The sequence below is a fragment of the Garra rufa genome, chromosome 22 (assembly GCF_049309525.1).
Source record: "Garra rufa chromosome 22, GarRuf1.0, whole genome shotgun sequence".
In the NCBI taxonomy this organism is placed as follows: Eukaryota; Metazoa; Chordata; class Actinopteri; order Cypriniformes; family Cyprinidae; genus Garra; species Garra rufa.
This window is the reverse complement of record NC_133382.1, coordinates 26,696,533-26,718,528: the sequence shown is the minus strand read 5'-3', so window position 1 is coordinate 26,718,528 and position 21,996 is coordinate 26,696,533. Positions and strand designations below refer to the sequence as shown.

The 21,996-nt window shown below is 38.2% G+C and overlaps 1 protein-coding gene across 2 annotated transcripts; it reads left to right on the top strand.

The window, feature by feature from the left end:
- Positions 1 to 6,407: 6,407 nt before the first annotated feature.
- On the top strand, positions 6,408 to 21,721 carry sh2d4bb (SH2 domain containing 4Bb). 2 transcript variants are annotated; one of them, XM_073828461.1, is made up of 8 exons: positions 6,408 to 6,859; positions 9,318 to 9,477; positions 9,659 to 9,812; positions 12,489 to 12,627; positions 12,725 to 13,034; positions 13,255 to 13,382; positions 16,713 to 16,933; positions 17,135 to 21,721. In XM_073828461.1, exons 1-8 carry the CDS (start codon positions 6,697 to 6,699, stop codon positions 17,225 to 17,227), a joined length of 1,368 nt encoding a protein of 455 aa, XP_073684562.1. In that variant the 5' UTR covers positions 6,408 to 6,696; the 3' UTR covers positions 17,228 to 21,721. The 2 variants fall into 2 exon arrangements, with proteins under 2 accessions (XP_073684562.1, XP_073684561.1); XM_073828460.1 differs by having other exon boundaries at positions 16,713 to 21,721.
- Positions 21,722 to 21,996: the final 275 nt, after the last annotated feature.

Below are 21,996 nucleotides of genomic sequence, written 5' to 3'. Positions count from 1 at the left end.
CTTCTCCCCCTCCTGTTGTCTCTCCTGTGCTCCTCGTGGATTCTTCCGATGTTCTCCTGTGCTCCTCGTGGATTCTTCCGATGTTCTCCTGTGCTCCTCGTGGATTGCTCTGATGTTCTCCTGTGATACACGTTAATCGTGTTAAAGGGAAGTGACTATTGCTAACGCTATGATCCTTATGAACTTGAACTCACCTGTTGTGTTTGTTTGAAGATTTGACCACAGAGACCTTAATTCACCCGATTGCACGTGTGTTGTACTGTGCACGTTTGTTAATAAATACCTTGAAAGATACTCACCTTCTCCCTTTGTGTGTGGTCGTGACAGCGATATCCCATAGTAATGTGTTGTACCGAGTGAACCGACTGAATGGGAACTCATGATTCCAAACAAAACGGCTCACTTGCAGAACAGGTCAAGGTGACTGAAAATCTGCTTTACCAACTCACTAAACTGCAAGTCAATACTTTTAATCATATCCAACTCAATATAAACCATATAAACCAATAAAAACGTTTTATATTAAATATAAGGTTACTGAAACTTAAACTGCTGTAAATAAATGCAGTTACAATACACATTAGTAGAATGTTCAAAATAATTTCATAACATTACCATAGCTATAACACATAAAACAAAAAATACAGTGCAAAACAGTACTACTAATATAAAAATAGGCATACTAGCCTAATATCGAAATTAAATGTTGTTTAAAATACACAAAATACACACAACTATTTTTTGTAATAATAAATGTATATGTGACCCAGGTACATTTTTTTGAAATTGAGATTTATACATCATCTGAAATCTGAATAATAAACATAAGTAAAATTTTCAAAATAATTTCATAATACATTACATTACCACAAAACAGTCATAAGAGTGGGTAAAAATTTTTGAAATTGAGATTCATACATCATCTAACAGCTGAATAAATCTGAATAAATAAGCTTGCCAATGATGTATGGTTTGATAGGGTAGGACAATATTTGGCCAATATACAACTTTTTGAAAATCTGGAAGGTGCAAAAAATCAAAATACTGAGAAAATTGCCTTTAAAGTTGTGCAAACAAAGTTCTTAGCAATGCATATTACTAATGAAAAAAGTTTTGATATATTTACAGTAGGAAATTTACAAAATATCTTCATGGAACATGATCTTTACTTAATATCCTAATGATTTTTGGCATAAAAGAAAAATCTATAGTTTCGACCCATATAATGTATTTTTAGCTATTGCTACAAATATTTTCGAGCTACTTAAGTCTGGTTTTGTGGTCGTATATTTGATGTTATTTGTATTACTAATTCATAAATATATTTTATAATATATAAAAAAATATATAAAATAATATATTTTTACCAAAATGTCAATTGTTATCTGTCCTAAAGTCTCAGTGCTCATTTTTAGGTAAACACAAGCAAAATCCATAGACAAATAAACAAGCGTATGTGTATAACCTCGAGTACTGAGACAAAGTGATGTTGAAAAGCCGTCTTTTCTGCCTTCATCTCATGGGTCGCAATCAAAATCGGGCAAATCAATAAATAATAAAATACAACTCACAATCATAAACGTGAAGGGCACTATCACAACCTTCCCAGCAGTCACATAAAAATATTTATCAGTGTCAGTTTCTCTCTTTGACTGTTTGTCTGCTTCTTTGTCTGTCTGCTCTGGTCAGGAGATGACAGGATCCCCTGTTAAATTTGTCTTGACAGCACAAGGGACTTTTTTAGTGCAGCTGTCAATAGATTGCAAATTGTAATTGAATTAATGGCATCATAGTGATTAGCTAATCGAATAAATTACATATATCAATGATTGCAGAGAAAGTCACCCAAATGAAGGCAATTCAAGATGGCAGATATTACAAAAATATGCTTTAAAAAATGTTTTGTTTACATTACTATCTATCCTATTAATACTTTCACACAGATAGCACAAATTAATTGCATTACTTTTTATCATGGTTTGAAATGGTAATTAACACAAAATGCATGTTAAACTGCTACTTTTTTTCACCTTTTGCCCAAATATAGCTTGACAAGCCGCAAACAAAAATGCCTATCTATATGCTGGTTTCACCATGGCACAGCTGGCGCTGATGACAGACTCTGACAGAGGCTTCCTCAAGAGAATGACCTGCAGGAGGCGAAAGGGGACGCGTCCTCCGAGGTGCTGAGGAGAAAAGCAGCAGGGTTCTTCAGCAGCGCCAAAAAACTGATTCACACACTGTGAAATGAAGGTTTAGTTTCAGACACTTACTGCCTCCATCATATTATGTAGAAATGATGTATGTGTGACCTTTGCAGTGTAAATGAGATCTGAATACGGAATTAGAGGCATCAAGCCAAGCACAGTATGACTGCCGCGTGTGTATATGATTACGTGTTTTCTCTCTTTCTATTTCATCCCCAGGTCAAATTGACATTCCATGTCAGCCCGTCTGTGTCACTATTGTCTCTCATTTTCCTCCACTTTCATTTCCTGAGCCGTCTGAGCTGTTCTCATTACCACTCACAGGAAGAGTCTACCGAATGGGGCTCGGGCCCAGTTGGGCCAATTCTTGCTGCAGTAATTATGTTTTGAGAGGGAGGCAAGGGCACAGACTTACTACTGACGATGGGTTCCACCACCCCGCAGTGGTTGCACTGAAAAACAGTGGCCTCTGGTGGAAACCGCTGAATGCAGCAACAATCCCACAGTCTCTAGCAGTGGCAGACAGCTGTCAATGCAGATCTCAATCTCCTCCGCTCCATCCTTCGCTTATTTTAAATTAAAAATACTTCATGACAGTGAGGATCAAACAAGTTCAGCATATGTTGCTGTGCCGCATTAAATAAACACCAAGTATCAATTTGGATGCAAGATGCACAGCGATCAGATGGAGTAAATAATCATTATTTAATGGCCTCGCATGGAAACCAGCTCCTCCCAGTCCTCTGCTGTCTATAAGGGCCAGTTTGGCTTGACAGGTCATCAGATGAAGATGAAAAGTGCTCCTGTTTTATTAAGCAGCACTGACATAAACATCCAACGCACATCTTTGATAATGTTGTGTACTGCAGTAGGGATTTTAAAAGCCACTGCTTTCCACATAATGGAAGCGAGGCCCTCTCAGGTCGCAAGTCTGCGGTGATGAGCGGAAAGCCACAATGAGTTTGAAAGGAAAGTAAACATGCAGAGTGCTGGCTGTGTGGTGCGAAAGGCTAAATGACATAATTAGTCTCGATCTTTGCCCAAATTCGCCCACCATGAATTAGCTGTGTTAGTGTAAACACTGAGCTTTGGACAGGCATGACAGGGTTTTGTTTTTGATTAATTGTATTTGATAACGAGTCTCACTGTTAGACATGATTATTACATCAATGGCATAATTAGCATTTGTGTTGGAGTTCTCCTGTGAACGCAGGAGCCTCTTTGACAGGTTTCAGCAGATGTGAAAATATTACCGCTGTACTGTTTTTGAAGGTAAAAATTTCCCTAAAACAGTTTGACAATTACCAAATGCATTCGTTTGTTCATTTGCTTTTTTTTCTCTCTTCCGCTCATTCTTTATTCTGTTTCCCTCACCCTTGTTCCCTGTTCCCTTTGGCTAATAGTGACCAGGATGAATAAGTGACACTGGAATAATAGTCAGGAGAGAGAAGAGTAATTACGAGGTCAGGGGGGTTTTATGCAGAACATGAAAAGCCCCGTGTAGAAATCAGGTCCAAAGGGCGGAAAGGGACAAGAGGTGAAGAGAGACAATTTCGATGAAAATACTGACGTCAGAAGTCAATTACAGCACACAGAACCAGTGATGGGGAAGCTCCTTTGACAATGTAGCGTATCGAGCTACAACTTACTTATTTGTTCAAGCAAGACAAACAATAACTGGAAGAAGGAGGAAGTTACAAGCTACAAGCTAAAAGTGGCTAATTACACTGAAGCTATCTTACGGGGGAGCAGGGCAAATAAAGGCCCTGGTGCATGTAATCAAAGTTTCAGAATATTGGCACTAATGGTGTGTTAAATGGATAGTTCACCCAGAAATGACAATTCTGTCATTAATTGCTCAACCTCAACACAAATTAAGATATTTTTTAATGAAATCTAAAAGCTTTCTGACCCTGCACAGACAGCAATGCAACTAAAAAATGTGACTTCAGTGGTTCAGCCTTAAAGGGTTAGTACACCTAAAATGAAAATTAGCCCATGTTTTACTCACCCTCAAGGCATCCTAGGTGTATATGACTTTCTTATTTCAGTCGAATCCAATCAGAGTTATATCCTGGCTTCTTCAAGCTTTATAATGGCAGTGGGTGGGTGTTTCTGTTCAACAGTACAAAACAAGTCCAATAAAGTGCATCCATCCATAATTAAAAAAAAGTGCCTAACACGGCTTCGGGGGGTGAATAAAGGTTTCCTGTAGCGAATCGATACGTCTTTGTAAGAAAATTATCCATATTTAAAACATAATAATCACTTTTCTCTAGCTTGCGCTAACTGTCGTACACAGAAGCCGTTCTAGGCGAATTCGCTACAGGAGGCCTTTATTCACCACCGGAGCCGTGTGAAGCACTTTATAGTATGGATGGATGCACTTTATTGGACTTCTTTTGGACTGTTGAACAGAAAAACCCACCCACTGCCATTATAAAGCTTGGAAGAGCTAGGACCATTTTTAATATAACTCCGATTAGATTCGACTGAGAGAAGAAAGTCATATACAGCTAGGATGCCTTGAGGGTGAGTAAAACATGGGCCAATTTCCATTTTTGGGTGAACTAACCAAGGGCGTAGATTTGCTATGGACATTGGTGGGGACCTATGACTCCAACCCCCCCTTACTCACATTAGGGTGAGTAATTAATCACAGAATTTTCATTTTTGGGTGAACTATCCCTTTAGCAATGCAAAACTGCAAAATAACAACATCTCTTGTGAATGTATCACTTTTTAAAGCGTATTTTAACATAGACACATATATTATAATCATTTAATTTTGCGCCTCTAATGAATCTGCTTGGCTCTCAAGAGTCACATTAACTATTTCTATAAATGCAGCATGCACAACGATTAGCAGTGTTTATTAATGTCACATTTGTGTTCGTTTTAGTGCATCCATTCGCCTTAAATCTCTCATATGTAGCTTTGGAAAAGTTTGATCCATTCTAGTGAATTATGTTGTCCCAAATAGCTCTCTCTCATATGTAACTTTGAAAAGTCTGATTCATTATAGTGAATCAGTTTGCATTAAACCATCCCCATTTAGCCTTGGAAGTCCTTAATGCATTCTAGTAAATTAATTTGCTCAAACAGTTCTTGTAAAAGACACAGCATTTGGTGTCCCAGGTGGCATTTTATGTATTTTTTTCATGTATCAATGTCTTTGACTTGGAAAGTATTAGAGTACATTTTACAAGAAAATACGATTTTAAATTCTTTATATGCCAATTTAAAATTATTTTTAAATATTTTTAAATTATTTGTGAAATTTACTAGCAATTTCCGAGTGAAAATTGTTTCCACATCAGAAAGATCTTTTCACAAAGATCTACCCACTTGGTAGACATCTGGTCTCGCACCATGATGGGGGCAATATATTTTTAAATATATAACAATCAAACTACATAATGATCGGACGCAATCAGAGCAGTATTTATCTAGTACAAAAATAATAAGGTTGTCCATTAGCCCCACACCATTAAACAGCATGTGAACAGATAAATGTATATTAAATGTAAGCAATAAAACTAGAAAATGAGACCTCATAAATTACACTTCAAACCAATAATTATACAGCGAACCAGAGTCCCTTAAAGGCCATTATTGTCTTCTCAAGGACTACCTGGTGTCCAGGGTTAAAAGAGGGGTGTGTGGGTGGGTTAACACCATCTGCTAGTGCACAGCTATGGCAATATGAGTAGCAGATGTAAGATTACACCATGAAAAGGTAGGGAGAAAAGGACAGGTCAAATAACATGCCCACACAAACGCACACATACCGTATATACCAATTCATCTCAAATCTTTATGTTGCGTCCCTAATTACATATAAATTGTTCTTTTGTAATAGTATGTTTCATAATTTGACATCACTGAGTAATTGCTTGCATATTGTTGACATCAGTCTTCCATTTGAAGTAATTATTGTGGCATACAGGTGTATCCTAAAAGAAAATGATTTCTATACAAGTCATTTAATAGAACATCACATCCGTAGATGTATTTAATCCTGCAAAAGAGTTAAAAATGTTGGAGCTGTCAAACACAGGTAGTGGTGTCAGACACACCTGGTCTGTAGGGTCACTGCAGGAGACAGATAGAGGGGGGAGAGGGTGAAATGAAACCCCATAAAGGATCTAATCGCAAGAACAAAACACCATTGCAGCATTCGAGTAGTGGAGAGAAAGAGACCATACTTGGGTCAAGATTAAAGGAAGCAATGCAGTTGTGATCAACACTTGTTGAACAGAGAGGTATATAAAATAGAGGGTGAAAGCAAGCAGTGGGTTCGCAGTTGTTATGACACCCTCAAAAAGAGCTTCAGATCAGCTGTGCATTACACTGGACACACCTTGGGCCTTTCTCAGCCAGTGAAGATTGATCCTGAGAGACTGACAGACAGACACTTGGGCTTGCAGTCTGTGGAGCCAAAGGTCAAAGAAGTCGGGAGAGACACATACCTTGGCAGGCTGTCAAGATGATGCAGCAGATTCTTCAGGATATGTATATAGAGCCTGACCTGCTGGCTGAACTCAACGATGAGCAGAAACAGATCCTCTTCTATAAGATTCGGGAGGAGCAGGTGCGGCGCTGGAACGAGAAGGAGAGAAGAGACCCAAGCCATGCTGTGAAAAAGAAGAGTGAGTCCAGGGTTCATTTTGTACCTTTATTTGATAAGGTCTATACGAGTTATACAAATTAAACTTGAGTGTTTTTAATAAACAGTGTTTACAAAAAGTATTTTGACATTTAAGCCATTCTTAACAATGTAGGAATGTCAATGCATTCGATAACAAATTACCAAACCAAGTGGCATTTATTAAAGAAGATAACACTAGCACAATTTTCCAAAACAAACTTTAAACAAATCCTAATTCTGAAAAAAGCTTTAGCACTATTTGGTTTCAGATACAACATATTTGGTCTTTTTTTTTCATTGGTAATGCAAAATTATGATATAAAATTTGTATAAATTATTATGCAATGCATTATTACATATACATATTTTCTTATAAAGTTATGTCTATTACTTTGCACGCGCACACATACACATACATATATACACGGTTGAGGTCAAAAGTTTACATACACCTTGCAGAATCTGCAAAATATTAATTATTTTATCAAAATAAAAGGGATTATACAAAATGCATGTTATTTTTTATTTAGAACTGACCTGAATAAGATATTTCACATAGAAGATGTTAAGTCCACAAGAAAAAATAATAGTTGAATTTTCCACAAATTCTTTGGTTTCTCAGCATTTTTGTGTAATTGAACCCTTTCCAACAATGATACAGTCATTGTTGGAAAGGGTTCAAATACACAAAAATGCTGAGATGATTTTGAGATCCACCTTTTCACACCAAGGACAACTGAGGCACTCATATGCAACTATTACAGAAGGTTCAAATGCTCACTGATGCTTCAGAAGGAAAAACTATGCATTAAGAGACAGGTGTGTAAACTTTTGAACAGATTGAAGATGTGTACATTTTTCTTATTTTGCCTAAATATAATTATTTTTTTCATTTAGTACTGCCCTTCAGAAGCTCAGAAGATACTTTCAAGAAATTCTAAAAGTTTTAAAGTCTTAATGCATCATGTTTCCTTCTGGAGCATCAGTGAGTGTTTGAACTTTCTGTAATAGCTCCATACGAGTCCCTCAGTTGTCCTCAGTGTGAAAAGATGGTTCTCAAAATCATACACAGAATCAAATACACAGAAATGCTGAAAAAACAAAGAATTTGTGGGACCTAAACACACACACGTATACGCTGAAATTTCAATAGTCATTACTCCAGTCTTTTATCTTTCTGCTTTTGTGCTCAAGAATAATTTCTTATTACTAGCAATTCTAAAAACATTTGTGCTGTCTAATATTTTCCTGCGGACCATGATTTTTTTCATTTATTTTATCATTTTTTAATGAATTTATCATTCATTAGCATTTATTTGAAACAGAAATATTTTGTTACTATCACTTTAGACCCAGTTTAATGCATCCTTACTGGATAAAAGTATTACTTTCTTTTGATCATCATGAGAAATATTTTTTCTATGAAACAGAAAACACTTTCTTCATAGATTGTGTTGTGAGGTAAAGCATGTCATTTTGTTCCATTAGCATCAACAAATGAAAAATGCAGAATTAATGATTGTTTTCAAACAGGTTTGAAGACTTACCCAACTTCTCTTGTTCTGACAAACAGAGAGTCCCACCTCAGACTCCGCAGAACCAATGTTGCTGCGTAGGGCTGGTTCATATGTTGAAAAAGAGTGTAGTGCTGAAAGCACCACATAGCCACAGTGCCTAAAAATTAAATTTCTGTCATTAATTACTCACCCTCATGTTGTTCCAAACTCGTTAGACCTTCGTTCACAAATTAAGATATTTTTTGATTAAATCTGAGAGCTTTCTGACCCTGCATAGACAGCAAGCAACTGGCATGTTCAAGAGCCTGAAAGGTAGCAAGGACATTGTTAAAATAGTCCATGTGACATCAATGGTTCAACCTTAATTTTATGAAGCTTTGAGAATACTTTTTGTGCACAAAGAAAATAAAATTCACAAATTTATTCAACAATTTCTTCTCTTCTGTGTCAGTCTTCAGTCTTAATGGTTTGGAAACAAATGAGGGCAGGTAATTAATGACCAAATTTTCATTTTTGGGTACACTATCCCTTTAACAATCAGTCAACGAATCATGTATAGTTGTCTCTGCATAGTAAGGGGGTAGGAAAAAGAATTTCAAAAAGTACATCTATAAAACAGCACTTTATCTTTAGGCAGTGGTGCAATGAGCGGGATTAGGTTTATATCATTTTGCAAGCACAATCTCACATCATCAAAGGGCGTCACTGATTGTGTCTGTATGCTGACAGGTAATGTCCCCTTGTTTTCAAAAGTTCTTACATTATCTTGTTCAGTTGTCATGTTCCCGCAGCGTACAAAGGATCCCAGTAGGATAATCTCTTCTAGCTTTGTTGCGCCGTCTGTGTTATTTTGTTTTTATCTTATCTGAATACGGTCTGATGGGTCTGGAAAGTGGAGAGAAAGATGTTTTTTAGTGTTTGCCGTGTGCTGTCTCTTCCCAGGCGACCGCAGAGGCATTCAGTGGCTTCCAGGTTCAGATGGAGAGGTGTGGGTATGGGTAATGGGGGAGGCCCCAGGGGACAAGCCCTTTGAAGACATTGTGGAAGAACTGATGGAGGAGAGAGCAAGGAAGCAGGCCCAGCGAGAGGCACAGGAACTCCGGTGAGAGAACCATGGGACAGGGTCAAGGGATGGGAGGGTGGGTGAAGATTGACAGATGTGATTCAGCTAAAAATTGAGAGAGAGGGTGGTAGTGGTGGGGGGAATGGGGGGGCAGGGTAATAATGATGGAAGTACAGAGGGATGGAAAGTGCATCACTCAACCCCTGCTGAATTTCCTGAGGCGTGTGAAGGAGGCAGAGATTGAAAAGAAGTTTCGAGATGCCATGGCGAAGGAAAAGGCTCGCTTCGTGGCAGAAAAATGGAAGGAGGAGACAGATGACAGAAAGGCAGCCAAGCAGGAAGAAGAGGAAGATCGCATTAGAGAGGAACTGAAGGTGGGTTTGGCTGGAGTATGTTCCTTTGAGTGTGTGACAAAAACACAGAATATTTTATGCATCTTTTGAAAGGGTGACTCAGTTCTAAACAAAACATCAAATACAGCGTCATGCCTCCTGTCCCCTCAGATATCGAAGCCAAGTGGGTTTTAAATCAACACTTGTCCTCATTAAAAAGTTTTACCAATAAAGACATGAATAGTGCTTTTGAAAAATATGTTGAAAAATAATTCTGTACACTCACATTTCTAAATACCATTGCTTGAGGCTGAATCCAGTCATCCAGACATCTGCCTTTAAAAGCCTATTTACACCAAGGACGATAACTATAAAGATAATGATAGAGTCCACATGCTGTAACGATAAAGGCACAGATATCGCTGGAATCACTTTCAGAATGATTATTCCAGCTGATGATCGATAAAAACATTGACATCCAATCAGAATCAATCCTGCTGTAACAAGCTTGAGAATTTAAAGTGGCAGACGAGTGTGGTGTGGACGCTAATATAGTCAAAGGTTCAAGCAGGTAGCGCTGAAACCCTATTGTAATTGTTACAATGGCCAAGGATCAGCAATCTCCATGCAAACCAAACTGTAAGTCGTAGAGACTTGAAAATTGGAGGGATGGTAGTACTCACACCGCCGACAACATCACCAAGGCTCCACCCAATCGGCCTGACAAGGGCACTGCAGCAATCAAAAATACGAAATCACTTATAACTCATGAAACTGTCAGTCACAGGCTCAAGTGTCTTATGTTGTTGGAATCCTTAGCTCATGCTGGAAAAAAACGATTCGATTGCAAGCCTGGTGAAATGTTGGGTTATTTTGGATTTTTTTGAAAAACCTACTTTTGCGAACTAGTCCTAGGTTTTTTGCCCAGTCGGAACCAAACCAGTGCTAAAGATTCTCTGGAGAGTGAATCTCAAGGATTCTGACCCTGAAAAAAAAAAGTTGAACCTTCGACTCGCCATCGCAAAAGGGATGCCAAAACGTTCAAAAGGAGCAGAGCCACTTTTAGTAAAATGCCCGTAACTCCTGAACAGAATGAGATATCTTCGCCAAACTCAGAACATGCAAGAGCTCAATCTGAGGTCACAGGACAAAAATTGCAGAGCTTGGCCACTTGGTGGCACTATAAGAAGGAAAAAACATAAACATTTGTCCTATCAACATGAAAATTACTGACCACGGTCTTGGTCCAAAGTGCCACAAGTGTCTATAAGGACATTTGCGTATCTCACAAAAACATGGCTGTCACTGGCCGATGAAGTTTGAGCACCTATCAAACAAGGTTAACGGAGGCCGATCGGAACGAAGCTGTTTGTTTCCCGGTCCCAAAGGTCTGTGAGAAATTTGAAAGAAATCAGTCACTGGGGGCGATATCGATTGTACATTGCGCAGTTTTCCACACATACACACGATATTCGTATTATATGACAGAACTCCTCATTCTGGACAACTTTGCCTCTAGAACCTGTCAATCAAATAGTTTGTTAATTGATTGAGAAGATGTAAAAAACCTACTTCTGTGAAGTAGTCCTAGGTTTTTGACTCTTTAGGTCAATAATTATCAAAAAAATAAAAAATTACCCTTTGGGAAGCTATAATGAAGTCGTTTAGAAAAGGGGCCTATCCAAATTTTCCCAAAATCCCTAAAACTCAATACTTTACAAAACCTGCTGAGCACATGCAACAGGTGATTCTAAACAAGCATGCAAAGTTTTAAGAAGATTGGACCACAATTGGCGCTATAACAATCATACATGTTAAAAAACATAGTATTTCTATGGTAAATTACCTGGATTTGCCAAACATGCTAAATCATTGATTTAGATGGATACAGGCTTGCTAAATAATGTCTTTTTTCATATGTGCTTAAATGCTTTAAAGCGCCTGAACCCCGGTAATCGCTGCTTGCAGCTATATTTATCTTTATAGTTATAGTTATACACTAGAACTAAAACAATAAATAAAATACAAAAATGACTTTAGTTTCGTTTACTTGATGTACTAAAATAACTAAAACACACAACATAACGACTAAAACTTTAAATAAAATTAAAACAGAGATAAAGACTATAGACTACTGTAATATTAAAAATTATCAGTATCTCGATTCTACTCAAATAACACAGGTTGGTCTCATTAGATTACCATGTCTTACGCATACATATATTAAGAATCCCTAATTGATTTTTTTCATGGGTGACTGCTGCTTATTGTAACTTTTAAAGCACCATTTATAATAAATGTATACCCCCTTTAAAAAGAAGCATAACAATTATGATTTCTGTAGCTCAATTGTGACAAAAGATTCAAGGGTCCTTGCATTTATTCTTCAACCAGGCCTTTAATCATAGTCTCATAATAGAGAATGAGGTTAATTAGGCTTAATTACTATGTGTTCCATGTTCTGAGAATGAATTATTTAAAAGTTGGCAACCTCTCAGAATGTAGATAGTGATCTCCGAGACACAAGGCCGACATTTGTACGCCTGATCTATAATAGAGTTGAAAGCACTGATGTTTGGGTTAATGGCATTATCCAGCAAATTAATCATTTATATTCGAAGCTTAATGACACCGAAAATGAGAAAACGAAACCAAGCCGGAGCGAAACTTCTGTGCCTTTGTGTTAGCTAGGGCTGGCTCTTTCTCCTTATTTCACAGAAATGTGAGGAGGAAGAGAGACAGAGAGGCGAGGAAGAAATCCGCCAAACGGAGGAGAGGAGAGCAAAGGAGCTGTACATCTCTCTGAAGCAAGAGGAAAAGAGGAGCGAGAGAGATGACAAAGAATGGCAGGAACAATGTGAGAGAACAAACGGAATGGGGAAAGAAATGGGTAGTTTGGCTGCTCTAATACAAAGTAGCTTATTTCTATTCAAATTCCTCTCCGCTTCCCACAGTGCGGCGCTCCAAAGCGGCGGATGAGGAGATGAAATGCAAGGCACGACGGGCTAGAGATGAATACAAGCGACAGTCTCTGCGGGCTATCGAGAAGGGTCTGGTGGCCGGACTCAGCGGCTTGTTCCATAAGACACATCTGAACGGATCCGGTCACAACCGGCGGCACGGCGCGGTCATTGAACATCCGACCCCTACAGCTGAGTCCGGCCATTCACCTGCGGCTAGTTCTGGTCAACTTACCTCAGGCCATTACAGACGCAGACAACACCGACGTTACAGCAGTCCAGTCACACAGTCGCTCACAGAATGGTAAAATCGATAATCAGATCAATAATAAATTATCTGAACCAGATCCCATTAATTTTTTTGCAAAAGAATATTGTCTTTATGGAACAAGAAGCTAATATAGAGCAAATTACATTTCGGACAAAACATACCGCTCATACTCTGGTCTGTAATGGTAGAAACAAACATTAAAACCTTTCAATGCTAACTACACATCACAATTATGTCTTCTATTGCCTTTCAGCCCAGTCTGGATTCGTCCACCCAGGCCGAACTCTCGTGAATCCATTATCCGCTGGTTTAAAGAGGAGCAGAAACCGAGACGAGCAGGATATGAGCGAAGAAGCAACACCATTGCACCCTGGTTTCACGGTAAAGACAGCTAAAACATACCTAAGGCCCTTTCACAGCTCACATCAGAGCTTTAATACAAGCATCATGCTTTAAACCTTTGACCGCCATGCAAGAGGTAGATAGTGTCATGGAAGGGTGATTTCATTGAAAACTAACATGAAAGCGAACACAAACTATGAAAGCAAAGGACACATTATATACACAGTCAAGTCCAAAATTATTCACACCCCTGTCAAATTCTGACTTAAAGTTACTTTTATTCAAAGTTTTTTTTGGCCGGACATGACACAAGCTTCTCCCAAAAGATAAGATTACGTATAAGAGGCATCATTGTGGAAAAAAATATTTCTCAGCTTTTATTTACATTTGAACAAAAAGTGGAATGTCCAAAATTATTCATACCCTTTGCAAACTGTCACAGTCTATGAGAAAATCCAAAGTTCTATACCATTCCAAATAGTCCAAGCTGTTCTAAAGCATCCTAATTACCATGATTCATTGGGACCAGCTGTTTTAATCAACTCAACAGTTGAAAAACAGAAGCTCTCTGCTGTTGGTTTGTGGGCAGTCATGGCTAAGACAAAGGAGCTCACTGAGGAGCTGCAGCTGTGCATTGTGGCTGCTCACAAGTCAGGAAAGGGGTATAAGACCATATCTAAATGTTTTAAAGTTCCAGTGGTTAAATTGCAAAGTATTATTAAAAAATACAAGATGTTCTGCACTGTGAAAAATCTCAGAGGACAGGGTCGGAAGCCAAAAGTGACACCTGTGCCGGCCAGGAGGATAGTGAGAGAGGTAAAAAAAGAATCCAAGGATCCCCACCAAGGCCATCCTGATGAATCTGGGCTCTGCTGGTGGCAACATCTCAAGGCAGACAGTCCAACGGACACCGTATACCGCTGGGTTCCACAGACGCAGACCAACGACCCACGACCCAAAACACACAGCAAATGTGGTAAAAAAAATGGTTAGCAGACAAAACCATTAACGTTTTGCAGCAGCCCAGCCAGAGTCCTGACTTAAATCCAATTGAGAATCTGTGGAGTGAGCCAAAGATTAGGGTGATGGTAAGGAGACCCTCCAACCTGAAAGAGTTGGAGCTCAACGCTATAGATGAATGGGCAAAAATACCAGTGGAGACATGCAAAAAGCTGGTCAGCAATTATAGGAAGTGTTTAATTGCTGTAATAACCAATAAAGGCTTTTCTATTGATTATTGAGAAGGGTATGAATAATTTTGGACATGCCACTTTTTGTTCAAATGTAAATAAAAGATGAGTAATATTTTTTCCACAATGATGCCTCTTTTACATCATCTTATTATCTTTTGGGAGAAGCCTGTGTCATTTCCGGGGAAAAAAAAAAAAAAACCTTGCTAGTTGAATAAAAGTAACTTTATGTCATATATATATAGACAATTTAATAAAAATAATTAGAAAAAAGTAAATAGAAATTCTTATTTCAACGGCTGATTTTAGGTCAAAATGTCCACCCTGTTAAGTCAGAAAACCTAAGGTTGACCAACAATATTTATTTTTAATTTTTTTTTAATTCTCCCTGTGATAATTAAACAGGTATTGTTTTTTAAAAACTGTGTTGAATTGTTATGATGTCCAAAAGGCACTAGATACTAGGAATGACCCATTCCCCTCAACAGGGTGCACGTTGAAGTTGACTACATCAAAAATAAGTAAAGTACATATAAGTATAAAATACGAAAATACAAATCAGAGGCTCTCACTCACCTTTCTCGGTTGTTTTCATTCCAATTAAATTATGTCAGCCATTTGATATGATGTGATTCCCTTTTTCCAACTTTCATTTAAAGGACTAGTAGTCAAATATAACAGGGTGGACAATATTTTGAGGGACAAGCAAAAAATCTTTATTATTTTTAAAAATGAATTTAATACTTGGAAAATGTATGTATGTCAGCCATTTGATATGATGTAATTCCCTTTTTCCAACTTTCATGTAAAGGACTAGTAGTCAAATATAACAGGGTGGACAATATTTTGAGGGACAAGCAAAAAATCTTTATTATTTTTAAAAATGAATTTAATACTTGGAAAATGTATGTATGTCAGCCATTTGATATGATGTTATTCCCTTTTTCCAACTTTCATTTAAAGGACTAGTAGTCAAATATAACAGGGTGGACAATATTTTGAGGGACAAGCAAAAAATCTTTATTATTTTTAAAAATGAATTTAATACTTGGAAAATGTATGTATGTCAGCCATTTGATATGATGTAATTCCCTTTTTCCAACTTTCATTTAAAGGACTAGTAGTCAAATATAACAGGGTGGACAATATTTTGAGGGACAAGCAAAAAATCTTTATTATTTTTAAAAATGAATTTAATACTTGGAAAATGTATGTATGTCAGCCATTTGATATGATGTAATTCCCTTTTTCCAACTTTCATTTAAAGGACTAGTAGTCAAATATAACAGGGTGGACAATATTTTGAGGGACAAGCAAAAAATCTTTATTATTTTTAAAAATGAATTTAATACTTGGAAAATGTATGTACATTAGAGAAAACTATTACTGATGTACCAAACAATATGAAAAATCTAAAAAAAAAACACAATATTATGTGTTGTATTAGCCCTGCATTAAAAATGTAATTTGGACCTTCAGCCCATTGATTCCCATTGAAGTGCACTATATGGAGAAGACACAAAAGTGGCAAAATCACATACGAAAAATGACAAGCAAAGATGGAAAACAAAAAAGCTTTCAAAGACAGACACATCATGAAATCTGTCCATTAACCATTGACTGCACTTCAAAAGGTCAGTGGCAAGCTGGGTCAATTGCAGTTGGAGATGAAATTGTTTGAACTTCAACTAACACATTACAACGCTTGACCGGCGCTAGGGTACCGCTGACGCTGCACTCCAAAGAGTTCAATGCACTGGGGCGCCGTTGACAGAAGTCACAGTTTAGATTGACCAAGCAGCAGTTTAGTTGTTGCAATGAAGGTAAGACATTGATTAAATTGAAAAAATAATACTGAAAGAGACAGAGAGAGGAAAAGAGAGGCAGACAGAAAAAACTCAATAATTCACCGCTTGTGCCAGGATGATTGGAGCCAAAGCGTGTGGCCTCTGATTGGACAATGATAGGATTAACGACCATCTGAGTGACGCTATTCGACCAGGAAACACGAGAGCACTGCCAGCGTCACTCTAAGATCAGAGCACAACACCTGCACTTCCAGCTGCACTCTCACTCAATCTCTCACCATATCTGGCTCTTCCTGTCTGTCACTCTGCCTCGTCCCGTCTCCGGCTCTCTATCTGTCTTTCTCACTGTCACCTGTTTCCTGTCTCTGCAGGAATAATATCAAGGCAGGAGTCAGAGGCTTTGCTGACGAATGCGGCAGAGGGCTGTTTCCTGGTCAGAGTGAGTGAACGGATCTGGGGCTACACGCTGTCCTACCGCACCACCTCGGGCTTTAAGCACTTCCTCATCGATGCGTCAGGTGATTTCTACAGCTTCCTAGGTGTAGACCAGAACCGTCACGCCACCTTAGCTGACCTCATCGACTTCCATAAGGTAAGCTGGAGCTTCTTCTGTCGTAGCGTGACTGACAAACACAAACACGGGGCGATTGCAGACCCCATGGGGCACGAGGAACATAGATGTGGCGAGCGCACCTGTCGTTCCATCTGTGCATTTGATGCAGAGAATTGCTAATGCTCGGGTGTCCCAGGACTGATGTTGGTTTTGTTGGCTGATGGTCTGCTTTTCCTACAGGAGGAAGTGATCACCACATCTGGTGGAGAACTACTCCAGGACCCCTGCAGGCTGAGAAGCTCCACATCTGACTATGGAGGGCTTTTTCTGTGATGGATTCGCTTGTTGTGAATCTCAAAATGGCTAGCGTATCTCTTGCCTTCACATCCTTTTAACAGCAAGGCACAGCTTTTATTTGTAGTCTGCTAAGCTTCTTCTGTCAAATGTAAATAAACACTTTTTACTTGTGTTAATTTGCTTTTTCGGTTTAAATGTGGGTGATGGAAAAGGTGCGGTCTCATTAGACCTTAAGAATGCAAAACTAAATTAGACTTTAATGTGAGAATACAGGCAACAGGATGTGATGTCACACTTCACCGTGTAGCGCTGAAACCCTATTGTAATCGTTAGAATGGTCAATCTCCATGTAAAACTGATCGTGCCGACCAAACCATAGGTTGTAGAGACTTGAAATTTGGAGGAATGGTAGCACTCACACAATGTCACCAAGGCTTGCCCCAATTGGCCTGATGGGGGCACTACAGCAACCAAAAGTACAAAACGAATTCGACGAAATGATTCGATCGTGAGTCTGGCAAAAATTTTGGGTATTTTGGATTTTTGGAAAAAAACTACTTTTGCGAATTAGTCCTAGGTTTTTCACCCGATCAGGACCAAACCAGTACAGAAAGATGGAGTGAATATCAATAATTATTTTTATAAAAGTTGAACCTTTGACTCACAAAGGGACACCAAAACATAAAAAAAACAGGGCCACTTTTAGCAAAATGCCTATAACCCCTGAACGAAATATGATGTCTTCGCCAAACTCAGAACACCTATGTAAGAGCTCAAACAAAAATCATAGAGCTTGGCCACTTGGTGGCACTATAAGAGGGAAAACCCATAAAAATGGCTACAACTATTAGACAAGGTTAATGGAGGTCGATCGGAACTAAACTTGGTGGGCCTGTTTGATTTACGGTCCCAAAGGTCTGTGAGAAATTTTGAAATAATCGGCCACTGGTGGGGCAATATCACATTTTTTAAGGGTGTAAATGATTGTACATTGCACGTTTCTTTGCACAAACACGCAGTATTCATATTCATATAATAGAACTCCGCATTCTGAACTACTTTGCCTCTAGAACCGCTGCTGTTAATCTAATAATTTGTTAAATGATTGAGAAGATGTAGAAAAAACTACTTTTGCAAACTAGTCTTAGGTTTTTTGCTCAATCTGGGGGAAAAACACTGCAGGACAATTCTCTGTACTCTCTAGGTCAATAATTATCAAAAAATGTTGGAATTTACCCTTTGGGAAGCTATGATGGGGTCATTTAGAAAAGGGGCCTGTCCAAATGAACCCAAAATCCTATAAAGCCTAAAGGAAAACTCAAACTTCACGAAACCTGTTGAGCACATGCGACAGGTGGTTCTAAACAAGAATGCAATGTTTTAAGGAGATCGGACCATAAATGTTTAAAAAACTATATTTTCTATGATAAATTACCTGGATTTGCCAAAAATGCTTTATTAAATTGATTTAGGTGGTTACAGGCTTGCTAAATAATGCCTTAAAGCACTCAAACCTTGGTAATCACTGCTTGTAGCTATGTTTATTTTTGCTTTCTTTGCCCACAAAAAGTATTCTCGTAGCTTGATAAAATTACTGTTGAAGCACTGATATGGACTATTTTAACAATGTCCTTACTACCTTTCTGGGCCTTGAACATGGTAGTTGTGTTGCTGTCTATGCAGGGTCAGAAAGCTTGTGGTTTATCAAAAATACCTTAATTTGTGCTCCGAAGATGAATGAAAACCTTACGGGTTTGGAACGACATGAGGGTGAGTAATTAATGACAGAATTTTTATTTTTGGATGAATTATCTTTGTTTAGTTAGGCAGGTCTTCTATCAGTCAAAAATATAAGTTAACCAAATGGAAATATTATGCAACTAAATGAAACTTCTGTGCATTTGCAGTGTAGGGTGACCACCTCACCCCCATATTGTTTCAAACGCTAATCTTTCCTCCAATTTTCCAGCCTACACAAGTGTCCCTGTATGATTTCGCATGTCCCATGTCTCTGAGCACCAACAGATACCTCTCTGACTTCCCGCACAATCGAACAGAGGCGTAAAGGGGGATTGGGTTTCTGTGAAGTGCATGGCTGACCTTGCTAATCTGCACATTGTTCAAGATGAAGGAGCTATTTCAGCTAGCAGCACTGACAAAGACCTGACAAACACAGCATACCGTTGAGTAGAGGTGCAGAGTGACAGACAGAGAAACTGATGAAAGACGACGGGGAAAAAATACCTTGGAAAAAGCTGTTTCAGTTTACCCATATACAAACAGTTAAGGTCTAAAGTTTACATACAGCTTGCAGAATCTGCAAAATGTTTAATATTTCACCTAACTAAGAGGGATCCTACAAAATGCATGTTATTGTTTATTTAGTACTGACCTGAATAAGATATTCCACATAAAAGAGGTTTACATGTAGTCCACAAGAGAAAATAATAGCTGAATTTATAAAAATGACAGTTTCCAAATGTTTACATACACTTGACACTTAATACTGTGTTGTTACCTGAATGATTCACAGCTGTTTTTTTTCTGTTTAGTGATAGTTGTTCATGAGTCCCTTGTTTGTCCTGAACAGTTAAACTGTCCATTTTCTTCAAAAAAAATCCTTCAGGTCCCAAAAACCAAATTCTTTGGGGGTTTTTTCAGCATTTTTGTGTATTTGAACCCTTTCCAACAATGACTGTATGATTTTGAGATCCATCATTTCATACTAAGGGACTCATATGTAACTATTACAGAAGTACCTTCTGTAACTTCTGAAGGACAGTACTAAATGAAAAAAATATATATTTAGATAAAATAAGAAAAATGTACACATCTTCATTCTGTTCAAAAGTTTTCACCCCCTGGCTCTTAATGCATTGTTCTTCCTTCTGAAGCATCAGTGAGCGTTTGAACCTTCTGTAATAGCTGCATACGAGTCCCTCAGTTGTCCTCAATGTGATGGATCTCAAAATCATTTATAGTCACTGTTGGATAGAGTTCAAATACACAAAAAAGCTGTAAAACCAAAGAATTTGTGGGACCTGAAGGATTTTTCTGAAGAACAGCAGGCAGTTTAACTGTTCAAGACAACAAGGGACTCAAGAACAACTATCACTAAACAAAAAATAAAACAGCTTTGGATAATAACACAGTATTAAGAAACAAATGTATGTAAACTTTTGAACGGTGTAATTTTATTATGTAACTATGTTTTTTTTTCCTGTGGACTATATGTAAATGTCTTTTATGTGAAATATCTTATTGAGGTCAGTACTAAAAAAAAAAAAAAAGAATGTGTTTTGTATGATCCCTCTTATTTTGGTGAAATAATTAACATTTTGCAGATTCTCCAAGGTGTATGTACACTTTTGACCTCAACTGTATTTCCAGTCTAGCAGGTGTTATTCCAATGTCCATCAGCGAATGATAATACGTTTATGTGTGTATCTTGGTGGCGAATGGAAAATTAGATACTTATATACAAGGCAGCCGATGACAGTCAGAAAAAAGTAACAAAGCCATTACCCTGGACATAGTCTCGCGTAGCCAGACCTTCAGACTGACGGCTGAAGGTCTGGAATTCATGGCAGCTTTCATTGGCCAAGGCCCGCCCATAAGGCTGTTTGACCGACATGTCAAACAACCAATCACAGTTCGTTTCGTTCAGCGTCACGTTTCGGTGCGTGGAAATGCCCCCACAACAACAGACTGGCATGCAACAAGTCATTCACTGAAATAACCAGCATTTAAAGTTAAATAGGAAGAGGGAGAACAAGCAATAAGTCAGTAATTTGTTCGCGAACGTCGCAAATGTGTATAACAATGGCGTCTGCATAAGCACATTTTAGCAAAACGCGAGTAAATCAGTCTGCGCTTTGTTTCCCGGCGGACCGAAAATAAACGCGACACTCGCGCCTCCCGGAAATCTGGTCAAGACGACTTCGACATTCGAAGTGTTTCCAGTTAAGTGTACCATATGCATCAGACGTTTAGCCAACGTTCTGTGGGAGTGATGTCTAAGGCTGAGACTACCCTGGACACAACAGGTTCCTGTCAGACGCCAGGCAATGTAACATGATGCCGACAGGCATTAAACTGACCCAATGATCTTCACAGCACCTGCTTTAGCCAAACATGTCCAAGTAGATTATTATATCACTATTAAAAGTCAGCATTATAATAAAAGAAAAAAAAATACAATAAAAAAAACATCCACAGTTAAAACAATTCATGTTCATTCTGCCATAACTTGACTTGCTATCCACATTATTTTTCGAAGTCATTTGTAAGTTTAACATGTCTGGCTTTCAGTGTAATCTGCTTCCAGCTGTTTTTAGCTGTAGAAAATTGCTAACCGGTGTGTCTCACCATATTATCATAATGTACTATCTTAATTATGAACACAATGTTTTGTAGTGCAAACAGTTTTACTGTTTACTGCACTGTTATTCTTCTCGTTATTTCCCTACAGCGGCTTTATGAACCTGAAGTCTAACGCATTACCAGAAAAGAGCTTTCTTTCCGCATTGAACAAATAAGGTGGATAGAAAGTACAAAACAGCTATTACTACTACAGCCACATTGTTTTAGGGGAAAAAAACATCTATTTGTAGTCTTCTGCCATGATTTGAAGATAACTTCTAGAGCCGAGTTTCTTATAGGAGTAGCAAAAAAGGTGATAACTGTCTTCAAAATGCTTAGGTATCCTTACAATGTCAATGAAGCTTGACTTTGATTAGATACACTTAAAAAAAACAGCAGTTGGCAATAAAACTTTAAATGTGGTGAGACAAAAAGGACGACCT